The sequence below is a fragment of the Balearica regulorum genome, chromosome 10 (genome assembly GCF_011004875.1).
Source record: "Balearica regulorum gibbericeps isolate bBalReg1 chromosome 10, bBalReg1.pri, whole genome shotgun sequence".
Lineage (NCBI taxonomy): Eukaryota > Metazoa > Chordata > Aves > Gruiformes > Gruidae > Balearica > Balearica regulorum.
Window position 1 is genome coordinate 4,163,841 of NC_046193.1, and position 16,273 is coordinate 4,180,113.

Consider the following 16,273-nt stretch of genomic DNA (forward strand, 5'->3'; position numbering starts at 1 on the left):
AGACCGAGGGGAGACCGAGGGGAGACCGAGGGGAGACCGAGGGGAGACCGAGGGGAGACCGCCCGCGAACCGCCACCCCTCTCCCTCACCGCCTCCATGTGCGATCCTCGTAGCGCGACTCAATTTATCCTCCCCCTCACATCCCTTCGTAGAGTTCACCCGAAAAAAGAGGGTTCCGCCTCCTCGGGTCGTTGGATTCTAATTGTTTTCTCGTTTCTGTGGGGTTTATGTTTCTTGTCGGGCAATTATGAGGGGAACACATGGGTTGTTGGTCTTGTGATCGCGGAAGGTTTGGGTGTAACTAACCAGGAAGAAAAGTAGGGGGATTTTGTGTAAGCTATAAGCAAAAGCATAAGGAAGAAGCTAACAAAATTACACGTTTTCAATTCATCTCGACTAATGACCTCGGGAAATCCCTTCAAGCTTTTCTGTTGTTTCGCGAGGGAGGAATGAAGGCGCGAACGGCGCCCCCTGCTCGGGCAGCAGCTGTGGTAGCGCCCGGGCTTGCCGCGAGCCGCTTGGGCGCGCAGTTCGAAGGCGCGAGGGGTGCGCGCGGCGGTGGGGTCGGGTGTCGTCTCTCTCCTCAGCGGTGGCCTCTCAGGCGTCTGCGTCGGGGGGCGGATGGGGCGGCAGGTTGCTCTCCTTGGGCGTGCTTTGTGCCGCTGGGGAAGTCTCTGGCACCTGTGAGCCTCAGCCCACGTCTTAGGGCGGCCTAGGGTAGCACCGGCTCGCTGAGTGTCTCAGCCGTTACCTTGTGAGACTTGAAGGCTTAAAGCAAAGCAACGAGACGCAGACCCGTGCCGGCTGTTTTCTCACAGACTGCTGAACGCTCTTCCGACAAAAGCAAATGCTAAGGACTGTATACGGGCAGGTATGTAGAAATGTGAAATGTTTACTGTTAATGCACAAACATATATGTGCGTGTGTGTGTACTCTTAGGGTGAGGAGAAAGAAAGGATTGATTTTCTTTAAAGTCATGTTGTATTTAACTAAAAGTACATACGGGTATTATTTCCCGGAGATAGTGCTCTTTGATGAATCTTCTGCAACCTAGTAAAATCAGTTGAGTTAAAGTAGCTGTAAGCTGTATACATGGGTTCGTTACTCTTTTTGAAAGAGCCAACTCTTAAAAGAGGAATCAGCAAACAACCTAGGGTAAAGTTCTGGCTATTGTAATGTTTTTATTTTCCCAATGTACTCTTTATTATGGCCAAAACTTTCTTCAGTGTATCCAGTTAAAAAAAAAAAAAAGTTATAGGATGCATTAAAAGTTGGAGAGCTTCTATTTCTTGTCCTCACTGAGCTTGTTTGTTGTCATAAGTTGCATAAGACTGCTTTAAAATTTCAGAGTAAGTCACGACTAGGCACAGTCTCAGTGATTCTTTAATTGCATATACTTTCTTTATTCACTAAATATGTTTTTAAGGCAAAACATATTTTGAATGTTGGGGTTTTTATATGTGTTATTCAGATGCTGTTTCTTATGATATAAACCAACAAAATCCTATTTCCTCCTCATCCCTTCTTATTGAACCATGTTAGTGTAGATCTTGCAAATACAGTAGGAATTGTTTAATGTTTAAAAACACACATAAAACTACATTATTTTTTTTTTCCTGGTTGAAAGTATTAATACATCAGTATTGAGCTGCATAAAATTTTCCACAGTCCTTTGAATGTGTCATGCCTAGGTTGAATGTCAGATTTTTTTTTCTTAAAATTGATGTTTTCTTATTTTGAATTATTCATGAAACATGGTTGTTACAATAGCAGATTATGCTATTGTGTTAGTAGAACAGTTGTGCTTCATTTAATCAGGTGGCTCGTTAGGTGAATTGGTCAAAGCTGGATTCGGTTTCTGTACCTGATTAGGCTTGCTTTTTATCTGCAGAACAGCTTCTTCTATTATAGCAAATTTAAACCATCTGGATATGCTCCTGGATGAACTAATGATTAGTTAAAAAGATACTTAAATAAAGCCTTTGACTATGTTAGGTTCCTGATTTAACTGCTATATTTGTAGGCTGTGCAGTGATCTGTGTCTCAAATTTGGTTTAATAAGCACATTTGGATTCAGTGAATTAAGTCTTTGAGGAGCTGATACAGCAAAGCTACTTTTTTTTTCAAAATTGTTAGCTTTTTTTGAGAAAACTTTAATCTTTTAGGTAAAGTTAGAAATTTGTTCTTTGTCGCATTCTTGCTGATATCTAGTAGCTTCCTGTATTCACTGGAAGTAGAATCTTTCCTCTTCCTGATGCTTTTAGCAGAGTTATAATGTTTCCTTGCAAGCTTTGTTACCTTCACTTTTCTTGTAATTCTGGCTTTCTTGCTCTTGTAATGTCTACTTGCAGACCAGTGTCTTTCTAAGAGGACTTTCTAGGGTTTAAGTAGGAGTTATATTGATGACAAAATACTGTAGTATTAAGAGCAGAGTTTTACTGCAGGCCTAATTCTATTCTCAAGTTGCTGACAGAATTCCTGTCAATTTTGTTTGCTGAGGATCAAGGTTTATATGTTAGTTTAATCTTCCATAGCAAACAAGAATGTTTGATGCTCTAGAATTCTTCACGAAGGTATAAATTATTATACTTGTCAAAGCTACCTGGAATATTTAAAAATTGTATGTTTTAATTCTTCAGTTTTCAAAAGTCATAAAACATAACTGAATTGCCTCATTTTAAGTGGAGGAGTATGAGAAAAAAATGCTTAAGGTTATATTTACATTTCTTAATTCCTTTGATAAAAATAATTTATTTTGGAAATGGATTAATTTAAAAAAAAATTTGGCCTAAGAAATATACTTCTTTTGTTTTATCTAGTAACATTGATTCTGAGAAATGGACAACAGTATTTGTCAAGTTTATGAAGAAATCCAGTCACTGGAAGAAGAAATTAAATTATTGGCTGAAAAGTATGAAGATAACCAACACGAATCCACTTTTTTTTCTGACGAGGAAATAGTAATGTCAATGTATGCCTTTTTTCACATGTTGGATTAATAGTGTTTCTTTGTCAAAATTGTGTAGGATAAGCTTTTGCCTCTGTGTTGAGGCTTTCTTTTTGTTATTTTACAGTGCTGATTTTGTTTAGGACGTGGGGTTATAGTAAAAGATTACAAATAATATAGTTGATAATTTTACTGGTTTCTGTTGGTACTTCATGGTTTTTGATAATTTTGTTTTGTTTGTCTTTTTTTTTTTCTTCCCTTTTTTTTTTTACAATGGCAATTGTAGTGGTCAGAGCATGATATCAGGTACGTTATTGTGTGGGCCCTGCAAAGTTGTTGACTGCAAAGGCCATGTTTTCCATTATGTGCTGTGGAACATCTCAGTGCATGTTTACTTAAAAAAAAAAAAAAAGGCAAAGGGAAAAATAAGATGGGGACTGGGGACATGTACAGGTGTGACTAGTTATATGCTAAAGAAGTGCCGCATTAGGGCTTTTTATTTACATTATTTAACTGATATTCTATAGTAAATGTACACTCTGTAAATAAAATAAATCATTTCTGTGAGTAAAGGCATCACAGCTCATTTTTGTTGTATATTCCTCAAAATGGATGCTTACATCTCAAGACTTATAATAAAGACTGTGTCTGCCCGGCAGTGAACATAAAGTATTGATGTAAGTTAGAATAGTTTACTGTTCCTAGTAATATGATCCAACTGAAATGTGACTCACTGAAAACTGATCTTGGTCTGAAAATCATCCGATCACATTACAAACGCTTTTTACTTAATGGTATTGCTGTACTGATGTGACAAAACTTTTCTTATGTCTGGGTCTTTTGCCCTTTTTATTTATTTATTTATTTATTTATAATTCTAGAAAATCATTCCAGAGAGAATTTCAGGGAGAATCTCCATCATACCTGAAAGCTGAACTTGAAAGTCTAGAAGCAGATCTCTCATTTTTAACGAAATTTACTGGTATTCAGTTCACAAGTCATTTCAAGAAAACAGTGGAAAAAAGTAAGCATTTTTGTGCCCTTTACTGGTGCTAATACTGTGCATATTGTTTCAGTTCATTACGTTTGCAAATCCATGTTGTAATTCTACTTTAAATGTTAGCAGAAATACAATTACTTTGAAATACAATAGAATTTTCTTTATTGACAAAATAGTTTCTGAGTAAACATGGTATTCATAGTGGGAGAGTGAAAGACCACTGTGAGGTTGTTTTTTGTTTTGAACATGTGTAACTTGACTTTTATTTATATGATGGATGGTATCAGTGGGTACTTTAAATATGACTAATGGAAAAAACACAATCATTATTGAATAGAATTATAATCAAGTATTTTTTTAACTTTATTTTATAACAGCTAGAAACAGAACAGCGCAAAAGCACAGATTATCAGGGAATTGCCACTCCCTGTCTTTTCAATTGGAATTCCAGCTTCTTGAAATGCAGGTAAGGATCAATGTATGTTTAAAAAAAAAAAAAAAAACCAAACCAAAAGCCACCACCAAAAAAAACAATCAAATGAACAAAAGTTCAAGTGGACAAATGTCAATACTTCCTTTTCCAGCGAAACCTTCAACAGGTGTTTTGTCATTTTGGTTGCCTGAGTCTCCTTAATCAAAACCTTAGTGGTTCACTTTATAACTGCTGGATGCAACTTTTGAATTCCATGCGCATCCAAGCAAAGGTCAGGTTCAACACTCAGTCACAAAATTCTTATCATGTTCTCCTGTAGTCAGATGTCTTGTTCTGGAGACTGGAAAATTCTGAACCTTACTTCTCTTGAGGGAACTGAGGAAAAACTAAAACACTACAAACTTGAACAATTGTGATTTTTTCACTTTGGTTGTATTTCTATTCACTTGGCTAATGTGACTAGCCATTACATCATGGGACTGTGCAGAAGTTACGCTAATGATTACGGATTTTTTTGCAAGGAAGCTCTTTCATAAGAATCTATTCTTAGCACAGAATTCAAAGTGATAAGCAGTGGAAAACAGCTGCTACCCCAATCTGTAATAATATTTTTGACATGAGGAAATTTCCGTCTCAAAACCCCTTGATTTTCAGCTCAGCATTAAAAGGTATTTTTTAAACTGAATGTGATTGAACGTGATAGTATTAAAAAACTGCCTTGCTACATAATGATGTCCTTCCTAATCTTAAGAACAGTGATATTATGAATTTAGGAAATGAGTATTTAGATAGTGACATGTGGATTGCATAATTTGAAACTGCAGGAGTTCAGCTGAATGTGAGGTTATTTTGCAACCTCCTAAGTCCATGCATGGCTTGAGATCTGTGGTCCTAGTGATACCATTTTGCCATTTCCTTGTATAAAACAGCATTTAGCTTTGAGCATGGAGAATAGCCAGCATCAGTCGTGCGACTTGGTTAGATTAATGGTCTTTCTCTCACCTGTATGCTTCTGCAGAATGACATCTTTTAGTGTCAATGAAGCTCAGATAAGTAACTAACTGCATGTTGCTTATTCAAAGCTGCATTGGTGATGCTTAAATCTATTACACCACTAGATGGCAGCACATGTCTGCGTAATGCCTGTAACTTGTACTTGAACGCTGATGAAATACACTGTTTAGAGAGATATATAGAGTACCAAGTGTACGTATTTAAAAAAAAAAAACACTTCAGCTGAAAAAATAGAATTTTAAGTTAATTTTTTGCATTAATTTTTTAAATAAAAGTACATGGCACCTGTAACTTGCAATTTAATATGCAATGCAAATGATGTATCAATTTACCTTAAGTTAATGAATTTTGAATTGCCAATATTTTATGCATTTTTATGGTGTAGGTTGTGAACATGTTGTGGAAAATGGTACATTAGTTGAGCAGACACCAATGAAAAGTACAGTTTTTAATTGTGCCATAATATACAGTTTTGCTTTTTATTTTTTGTGTTACATACTAAAGTCAAGAAGTACACTTACTGTTTCAAACACAGGCTAATTTCTGTTCCTTTACTTGGTTTTTGTGTTTGTATATAAACTTGAATGTTATTAAAGATTTTGTTAATTAATTAACAATTAATACATTTAATTAATACATTAAATGTTAATGTATTTTAGTTGTTGTAGCATAACCAGGAAGGATAGGCAGATCTGAGTTCATTCTGACTAGCTTTGAAGGGTTGAGATTGTCTATAGTACTGTAGTATTGGTCACTCACTGCCTGACGTTCTGCATCTCAGCTAGTTCTTTAGTTTTGGCACAGCATCGGACTAGCATGTAGTTTATATTACCAATCTGACTAGTGTTTTGCCAGCTTTGAGTGCAAGCAAGGAAGCTTCCATCTGTTCACCACTGCGCACAGGTGGATGCTTGCAAAGATCAAAATGTGAAAGAAGAAAACAGGTTAATGCAAAAGCACTGTTCATTTATTTTGCCCTCTTGCTGTCCTTAAATATCAGGAGAGGATGTGTACAATTAGCTTGAAATCTGCCATAACAAATCTAAATCTCTTGAGAAAACAATCATTCAAATAAGTGTTGCCGCCTTCTTGAGAGCTTTCTTTTTAAATCTTTTTATTTGACCCTGAGACGGCATCTTAGCATATGTAACCTACTTATTGGAAAACTGGTTTCTTTAGAAGGTAGTGTGTTAGCTTGTGACTTCTAGCAGCTTCTCTACAACTCCATGCACTTATACAGCATTTGCTATAGTCTCCAAGCCATGATTTTAAGCTTTTTTGATTCACTGTTATCTAACCTATTACTCTAGTATGTTCAAGAATGTGTAGAAAAAAGAAATAAATTCTCTTGTGGCTTCATTTCTACTAGATGAACTTATTTTCTCATTTTTTTAATAGGTTGTTAGATATTTTAATCTGGAAATATTTTTTTTTGTTATCATGCGCATATCCCTGAGTAATAGTTATTGTTGTAAAAAGGGGCAAGAATTTGAGGCAAAACTGTATGTTGTAAAATAAAAAAATGACAGGAAAACTAACAGGATTTTTTTTTAAACTTAGGGCAGCATTATTATGGTTCTCAGATGAAGCCTTATATTTGAGTTTTCTGGTATGTGTGGCAGCTAGGAGTTGTGTTGAAAAATTAGAAGAATCTTAAAAAAGTGGAAGTAATGTGACAGGGAGTAGGTGAACCTCTCGTAAGTCTTCCTTTATACATATGTATTCCCTATGCTGACTAGTTCAGGTATTATTCTAAAAGCCTTGTTATATGGATAATACTGATACTGCTGAAATGAAAGAAAATGTCCACACATATAAGCTATAGTTTAAAAAAATGCTATTTTAAGGATTATAGTACTTGGCAGCATTTGCACATATTTTTGTCTTTTATATGCAAATAGATACATTTTTTCCTCCTTGCTAGAGAAATTTCTAAAATACTGTGTTGTTACTTCTCCAATCTAGAACAAAGAGAGTGTGTCTGCTGTTATTACTGATCTCAGCATTATAATGGAATCTGGAGAAGATTCAGATATGAGCAAGTTTGTGTCAAGGTAAGGTGGAGTATTTTAAGGGAAGTTATTGTATGCGATATCTGACACTAAATGCTATACTGAGTTTTCATGTGAGTTGCTGGCAGTCAGTTTCTTTGTTTGGTAAATGTACTGTTAGCCCAACCTAAACGCTTCTGATCCCTTATCTGTATCCTTCTGGAGAGATGATGAAATGCACATAATTTTTTAAGGCCTGAAAGGACCATGATGAACTCAAGTTAAACAGAAACATTTTTTGGATTATAATGTGTTTTACTGTTTGAAATTACGTTGTTATAGCTTTCTCTGAACTAAACAATCTCAGCTATTGCATTTTAATTTATGTAAACAACGCATTAACTGTTACTCAAATGTGTGCGAGTTGCAGATGTGCAATGGGGGTGAGTAATGGCTAAAGTGTACATCCAGAACTCCTCTCCAGTACTTGCCTGTTTCTAATTCTCTGCTCACTGTTCCATTGCTCTTCTTTATATCAGGATTTCTTTCACTGATATTTTAAAAACAATAGAATATAGTTTAAAAACCTGGAATAGTGTGCAACAGCTTAAGAAAATGTACATATTAAACCTTAAGCATATGACTGAATGCTACTTTTTCATTATTTTCTGGAGGATGTCAACTTCTTGTGGTACACAGGGTGAATAATGATCAGACTATTTGTCTGTGGTATTCCACTATGAAATCTGCTAGCAAACTATTCTGAGAACAAATCTATTAATTATTACTGGGTAGTTGACTTAATCTTAATCCTGTTCTTTAAGTGATTTCTTTTGTTTTATATTATTTTTAGGCTTGATGAGGGAGAGGGAAGGCAAATGGGTGGGTAAAAAGAAAGGTCTATTCTACCTCAGGCTTCATTAGTCTCTACCAAGAGCTGAATTTTTCATTTAGAAGCTTTGGAATTTCCATACAAATCTACTAATGCTACTGGTAGAACTAAGAATAGTTGTTGACTGCTCTCAAGAAGCAGGATTTAGTTTTCTCATGGGTATTTCTGACAGCAGAAGTGTCTTGGAACTTAGTAGTTACACTGGAAAGGAATGTGTTGAAGTAGTGGCAGACTTTACTTCATTCTGGCTTGAGCACTGTTGTCTTGTCCCTGTCTCTTCCCTACCCTGGTCCTTTTCCACATTACGCCAGTATTCATAAGTAAACATAAGTTTTCATGAATAATATAAGATGAATTAGGCTTTGCTGTCAATAAAGCAAGCGGTTCTCTCTCCATAGCCTCTATTTGCATGTACCATCTGTTGTCCTTGTGTCAGTATATATACTCTTGAAGCCATGTGGCAAATAGGATCAACATAGTCATTTGGTTGAAAAAGTAGGTTTTTTTAATTTCTTTTTTTGGGGGGTAGAACCGCAACCCCTTCAAATTCCATTTTTCTATTTGACTGCCCTGCAACGTCACAGTGTGTGGTGCTGATCTAAGGCAGTAAATATGTGGCCAGAGTGGGGCTGGTGTTGACAATGTCTGTTTTGACAGCAACCCACTGCTAGATTGACTTAATCTGATTGTGATCTCCTTTATGGCTTGTTTTCTCAATGACCTTGTGAAGCTAGTTCTTGTTTCTTACTGTAAGTCCTACGCCTCTCTTCATGTCCAGATTCAGGCTTTGCCCAACTAGCCCTTTATTCTTCAGTCCACCATCTGCTCTTAGAGTCTTGATTTCTGCCTCCTCCCTCCCTTTCCCTCCATTCTTGACCAGCTAAATCTGGTCTCCTTTTGTATTGTTCGTTCTTTTCAGCCTCCCTACCAGTTTCTGTTTCCTTCTTTTGCCTCCTTGGCTCAGTCTTGCCAAATCCATTGTCTAGCTCCGTTCTGTTTTCTCTACTGGCCTGGATTTTTTCCTCCTCAACTTTCTAATTTTTTTGGCTTCATTTTTCATAATGCTTGACAGAAAAGGGTCTTTAATAGGACCGGAGTTAAAAACTTGGCTTTCAGTTGTAATTCCCAAGTCCATCCTGCTTTGGAAGAAAACAGAGGAATGCTAGAACACTTGAGCAACATGTTTTTAAAAGAAGCAAAATTCAGCAGTTGATTTTTAACCAGGTACTGCTGCAATATATAATATTTATTTTTAGAAGATGTGTACTATTCCTTAAATATGTTGTGGCAATAAAATATGTTTGCAAATAAAATCACAATATTTAGTCTTCTATTTTTGAGTTTTACTTGAATCCTCTTTGTACCAGTTATCACTTATGTCATACTTTATTAGTGTTGAGGACCAGAATAATCTATGAAAAATCTTGTTGCCAGTCTTCTTTTTTCCTTCTTTTTTTTGTTTGATATCTCATTAATTGTTGGGTTAGTTAACTATTGCATAGATTACCTAAATAGGAGGGGGTTTTGATGAGTTTGAAAATTGCTCCAACTTTTTGCTAACTAATTAGAATTTATAAGTCAGTGAAGGATTTATGAAATGTCAGTGTTACCTCGCCCATGCAGTTTTTAATGTATCTTGGAAATGAGGGGAAGCATGAATTCTTCCCACAGCTGTGTCATTCTTTGGTTTTATATGCTAATGCAAGAAGTCTTGCATACTGCAGTGAGTTGAAATAGATTTCCTCTCTTAAAATAACTAAAGGAGAGTATTAAAAGAGCCTTAAATACTCTTACACTGGTTAAGTTCTTACATACTTTTGTGTTTTGATGATGTTATTTTGTAAAAGTGAAAGGGTGTTTGGATGAAGGGCATGTGATTTTAACCTGATACATAGTTACTCTCTGCCCGAATATGTTTTTTGCTGGTTTTGGATGACTTCTCTGTTACATGGATGTTGGCTTTGGAGATGGGTGTTTTCTGCTCCTAGTGGACTATTTTATTTTTTTTTTTAATCCAGTGACATTTTGTAATGCTAAATTCTTTCAAAAGAAAAAAAAAAGGCTTAAATTTCAACATGCATTCTCTTAGTACCTTGTTATTTTATATCACATTTTCTTGGTATTTTAGTGTTTGTTGTAGTTAGCCTAATTCCAAATGCTGAAGCCAACTTAGCCTAATTAGGAGTTATTGTTTCTGGGTAGTTTAAGTGCTATGAGACAGTTAACTGAAATGGTGCCCTTATGCAGTCTTTTTGTCCCTTGCCAATACAAGAAAAGCATGTATATTACATATGTCGGTTCATGCTGACACAGATTTTTCCCCTTTCTAAACACTGAATCCAGTTTTCTATGTGAAACTTAGCCAATGCTATATCTGTACATGAGAGAAGCATATACTCAGATATAATTGGTAGACTAACTTTTACATTTGAAACTGGTTCTTTGAACTTGTAGCCAAAACTATCTCTCTCTGCTTGGTGTTATAGTCTCAAAAATTTTCATCTGCTATATTGCCTAAAGATGAATCTGAGAGGAGAAAAGAAATAAACTGAAGACATAACGCTAAAACAAACTTTGTCATAGTCTTTTAAATTGCATGAAAGTGGATACTGGTCAAAATTGCCAAGTTTTTTAAAAAGAATTTTAAGTATGTAGTTTTGTAACAAAGATTTGTGTTGCCCTCTTCCATGTATGTAGATTTAAAAAGCATATTGCAGTATGTGTAGAATTATGTTCGCTAGACGTCGAGATGTGGGCACTCATTACTAAGTCTCAATTTTTGCTATATTATGTGTAGATTTTTATATGTACAATTATGAGTTGTGGTTAAAAAAGCTGTCCAGAACACAGACCTAGTCAGCTATTGTAAACCAGTATGTCTGTGTCCTTCCAGGGACTCAATTTTGCCTGTGCTGCCAGCATTTTTTTTCATCTTGGCCTAATTTTGTTGGCAGCTGTGACTACTGTGGTAACTTCCTTTAATGATGCTGTTCTTTCCAGGCTAGGATAAAATTTATTTGGCTTTTCTTTTACGTTTTCAATATCTGAATGAACTTCATGTATTTTTTCCAGTTTATGTTTGTGTAACATGTTAGGGGTTGCTGTCTCTCTATATTAAATAGAGCTGGATCTGAGGCACAGTTCTCCCTTGAATGGCTCAAGTGACTTGGTAATAGGCTGTTGCAACCAATCTGTTAGTGGCTTCAAGTTTCTGCTCTCAGCTGTTCTGAAAATCCAAAAAGTATATCTAATCTCAAATAGAAAGGATGTTAAAAGTCAAATTTACATGTAGAATTTAGATCTTCTATAGCTTTCTGAAATATTCCCAAGTGTAAATTAGGTATTTCCCTCAGGTTTTGTAAACTTGTAAAGTCCTCTATTAGTAATTGAAATAAATCTTTGTATTTTCAAAGCAGCGCTTGCAGGTATGTTTTGACAACGGCTAATAGTCTGTTTCATGTGGCTGTGGCTTCATATCAATAATGACGTGAAGCTGTTTACCCTTTTGATTAAAGGTGATTAAAGAATCATGTTGCTTCAGGTATTCTGACACTTAGCTTTTGTGGAATTTTGCGTTCTTTGCATTCTTGCTATGTTTCTTTAGTAAAAACTGCATATCCTTTATAAGTGTTTTTCCTCCCTCCCCCTGACAATACTGGATGGATGGTTGGTTATTTGACAGTTTATGTCATCTTACATTGTCTCCTTTCCTTTCTCTATCTTGATCCTCACATTACTAGCAATTTGAAGAATATGTATTTTTTTTTTCTGTTGTGTTTTTCTTAAAAAGAAACCACTCCAAGACAAACTCTTCTTCCCTCCGCCTCAAACTAGCTCCCCACCTATTTTCTCTAATCTGTCTTTAATACAATTATTGCTTGTAACAGTGGAGGGACTGTCTATTTCCTTTTTTGATTAGAGCTGAGAAGATGTATATATGGTTTAATGGTTGCCATCACTGTGTTGTTAACAATAGAGGGTAAAGTCTGTTCAGTTCCTGATTTCTACAAACTCTCTACTTCTGTGATGGCACCTACCTTAAGTGAATAGATCTCTTAATTCCAGTGTTTCTAATCCTAATTGTTCTAAGGCAGGTTTTTGTATGTTACTGATTTCCAGTACCTTGGTTTCCTTTCTTCTATTTTTTCCTGCCTTTCTGGCCTGTCCCAGAGTGAATGTAATGGTGTACTTCAGCTGAAAGTGTTTTGCTTGTGTAAGTCATAGTTAACATACAAACTAACACAGTATTGCTAGGAAGACAAAATAGTAAATATATAATGAACAAAAGTAGCTTTAGTGCCAGTTACTGAAATTGAAAAGCATATCACTTATAATTTCCTAGCAAGTTTCTTTTGTAAACCAAACTTCATGACATAAGGAAAGATACCAGGCCCAGTGTTTGATGTGTTGCAACTTCACTTGTATGCAAAATCATTACTACCTTGTAGACTGATGAAAAATAAGTGATATCTTTTGGTCCAAGTTAGTGCGGTGTATTATTTACTATCAGTTTGATGTTTTGCTATCCTATTCAATAGGAGTAATCATCTCTGCATATCAAGAGCAGTTTTTATTTTCAAAACTGTGCATTTTTCCCATTTGCAAGAATGGATAATTAGGCAGCCATATAGCTTTCCTTGGTTCTATACTTTATGAAGTATTTAGAACTTGTTTGGAAATTACTTCAGCAGTAATTTCATATATATTTTTCAAAATGTGTGTTGTTTCTTTGGGAGTGGGAGCTTCTGTTTGATTCTTTAGATACTGTGAATATTTAATTTTGAAATTACATTGAAGCTTAAATGATTTAACTTGTGCATGTGTGAAACAAATACATGTAGGAAATAAACTTCCGTATGTTTGAAGTGCAAAATCTGTTTGTATTTCTTCTATGTGTTGCTTCTATTTTTAACTTGTCTTTAGCACCAAAGTCCTGGAATTGTAATCTCTTAGGTTTGGCTGGCACTGTTGTTGCCTCTGTTAACTGTTGTTAGTGGAAATGGAAAAATCTTATTATACTAAGTATGGAATTATTGCACATAAACATTTTCACTTGATGCTGTTCAATTACTCTGAAACAGGCAAAGATAAAATTATAGGAACTTTTCTTTATTTCTCTTATGCTTTGTCTCTTGTATTGAAAATTCCTCAGAAATGCCCCAAAGTAAAATGACTTACTGCTGACCTTTCAGTTTTCTGAGGCACTATGGATGAAAAAATAGTATTTGCAATAACATTGCAATTGAATGATTTCCTTGCCAGAATAGCGCTGATATTAATCTCATAATATAGGCTGTGAGCTCTACTGAATCCATACCGGCTAAGTACAAGTCAAGTAAAGGTGTCTCTGGACTCCTCTTTGCAGGATGTCAGGTTCCAAGACAGTGTAGTAGTGCAAGTGTAGGATCATTTGTATGAATAAAGTCATAACGTATCCATGTGTAGCTGAACTGCTAAATCATAAGGAAGCCCAAAACTGCAGAAATACGGAGTGGTGTTCTGCAAGAACCAGCTCAGGTCCGTCTGGGCTTATTGATTTCTGCTTACAATGGGCTCGGCACCAAGATCTCTGCACTCCGCTTCTTAGTTACAAATTTACCTGCATCTCTCTTCCCCCATCCTGCCCCGCTCCCTAACTTTTGAGAATATCGATGTTTTCCTCAATAGCAGATAAATCCAGATTTAACTTTATAGCAAAAGTTTTGTTTTAGATGCCATGTATGATGTAACAAATAGGCCTTCTTGCTTATTGAAGTTTCAGGGTTAATCTTGAGAAGCTGAATGTCATGTGGGCAGAGGTAGATAATGTGTGTTGCAAAGATTTAGTTGAATAGGACAAAGATGTCAGGAATATTTGGTAAATCTTGCCACTTTTGTAAGCTACATATTTACAGTGCAGCATCTTGGAATTTATTTGGAAAACAAGACTATTAGATGAACAAGCATAAAGTCAAACTAAGATTTTACAGGCAACTACTTTGTCAAGTTACCCCATTTTACATATAAGACTAACTTTATTGCTGCTTACCTTCCTGAGGAGTTGAAAACACTGGTTTGTAACTGAATTCTTCATTATTTTTTTTTTCTCAATATCTACACTACACCTTTTTTTTGCTGTTTTGATGCTTTTTTGGGGGGACGTGATTTCTGGCTTCAAAATTGATCAATACCAATCACAAATTCTTTAAGGAAAAAGTGCAAGTTTTAGACAACAGAATTGTCTAAAATTGTCTAATACTCTGACTAGTACTGTTTGGGTTAAACAATATGTTTTTCTTTTGTAGCACTGAAGAACATGGAAATCTTTTAACATTTTTCAGAAGCCTTTCATCTTATGCTGAGTGGTGTGAACATCGTAGATGCACCTTCCTACATTTCAAGGTAGTGTCTATTAAGTCTTTATATATTAGTGCTATCTTTAGTTTGTTAAGACAGGGTGATGGAGGTAAAATTACCACTCTTTAGCGGAGTAGGAGATTCTTAATTTTGCATGCTGTGGAGAAGAGAATATTAGCTAAAGATTTTTGTGTTGGGTTCAAGGGGTAATGCCCTTGCTTGGTATTTGTCTTGTGTTCCTTGTACGTAGGGGAAAATAAGAATATCTGTGCCTTTCTGTGTGGCAGTAAGACAGTTTTTCATTGGTATTACATTTCATTTTGAACAAAGAAAAAACAGGCAAAAGACGAAATTAAAAGAAAATAACATTTGTAGTCTTTGGCATTTAAATGTTAGTTCTGAAGGACTGGATCTGTCTCTCTTGAAAATGTGGCAGCATGTGTTTGGGTGACAGCACTTCCAGTTCTGAAATGTTTTACTTGAATGGGAAATAAACTGTTCCTCACTCTTAACTGGAACATAGTATTTGAACTTGGTTTTAAATTACCATAATCTGGCGTCTTTGTACTGGTTTTAAGATAAACAACTATTCCTTGGAGTAAAAATACTGCAGTCTTACAAACACAGAACAAGAAAGACATCAAGCTGTTGGAGCGAGTCCAGAGGAGGGCCATGAAGCTGATCAGAGGGCTGGAGCACCTCTCCTGTGAGGACAGGCTGAGAGAGTTGGGATTGTTCAGCCTGGAGAAAAGGCAGCTCCGGGGAGATCTAATTGTGGCTTACCAGTACCTGAAGGGGCCTACAGGAAAGATGGTGAGGGACTGTTTATCAGGGAGTGTAGTGACAGGACAAGGGGTAATGGGTTTAAGCTGAAGGAGGGTCGATTTAGATTAGCTGTTAGAAAGAAATTCTTTACTGTTAGAGTGGTGAGGCACTGGCACAGGTTGTCCAGCGAGGTTGTGGAGGCCCCATCCCTGGAAGTGTTTAGGATGGGGCTTTGGGCAAGGTGGTCTAGTGGAGGGTGTCCCTGCCCACAGCAGGGGGGTTGGAACTAGATGATCTGTGAGGTCCCTTCCAACCCAAACCATTCTATGGTTCTATGATCTTATATGATGGTTAATGTTAGAGGAGGTATGGGATTTATTGGTTTTTTTCACAAATGTCAGTTTTGTAGCATGAGTTTTCCCAGTTAACAAGAGTAATGGTGGGATGGATAACTCAGATTAAGCAAAAAAAAGCACTTTAAAATATACATTGATTTGACTGTAAACAGGCTTTCCTAGAAAGCAGAGGCAGATTTAGGCTAGTGTGGGTAGAGCAATGTTCAGTTGTAAACATGTTGTGCTCTGCATTACATACTCCCTGACATTGTGCTTTAGCAGTTGTGCATTTTTGCTGAAACGGGTTAGTCTACAACTTGCACACTTCACACACACAATCAAGAGTTGAGCATATCATTACTACCCTCTGCTGCTGCTCCTCTATTCTACTGAAAATATCTACAAAGTAGTGCTTTAAATAGATTTTGAAGGGGTGAATGGAGTGTTTTTTGCGTGGCATTACTTGCACAGCAGGATTTACTGTATTGCTACAATAAATTTTATGTCTGCAAAATGAATTTACATCTGCAAATAATTTTCTGATCTGGACGCACCCTTAG

At 36.2% G+C, this 16,273-nt stretch overlaps 1 protein-coding gene across 2 annotated transcripts in view; it reads left to right on the plus strand.

The window, feature by feature from the left end:
* The first annotated feature begins 251 nt into the window (after window positions 1-251).
* CENPP (centromere protein P) overlaps window positions 252-16,273 on the plus strand; it is a 149,828-nt gene continuing 133,806 nt past the window's right edge. The window contains exons 1-6 of one of the 2 annotated variants that reach the window (XM_075762798.1): window positions 252-871; window positions 2,820-2,971; window positions 3,829-3,971; window positions 4,325-4,413; window positions 7,360-7,448; window positions 14,562-14,658. In XM_075762798.1, coding sequence (XP_075618913.1) covers window positions 2,838-2,971; window positions 3,829-3,971; window positions 4,325-4,413; window positions 7,360-7,448; window positions 14,562-14,658 — 552 coding nt within the window. In that variant the 5' untranslated portion in view covers window positions 252-871; window positions 2,820-2,837. The remainder of the gene's footprint in view (window positions 872-2,819; window positions 2,972-3,828; window positions 3,972-4,324; window positions 4,414-7,359; window positions 7,449-14,561; window positions 14,659-16,273) is intronic. The other variant, XM_075762797.1, reaches the window with a different exon arrangement.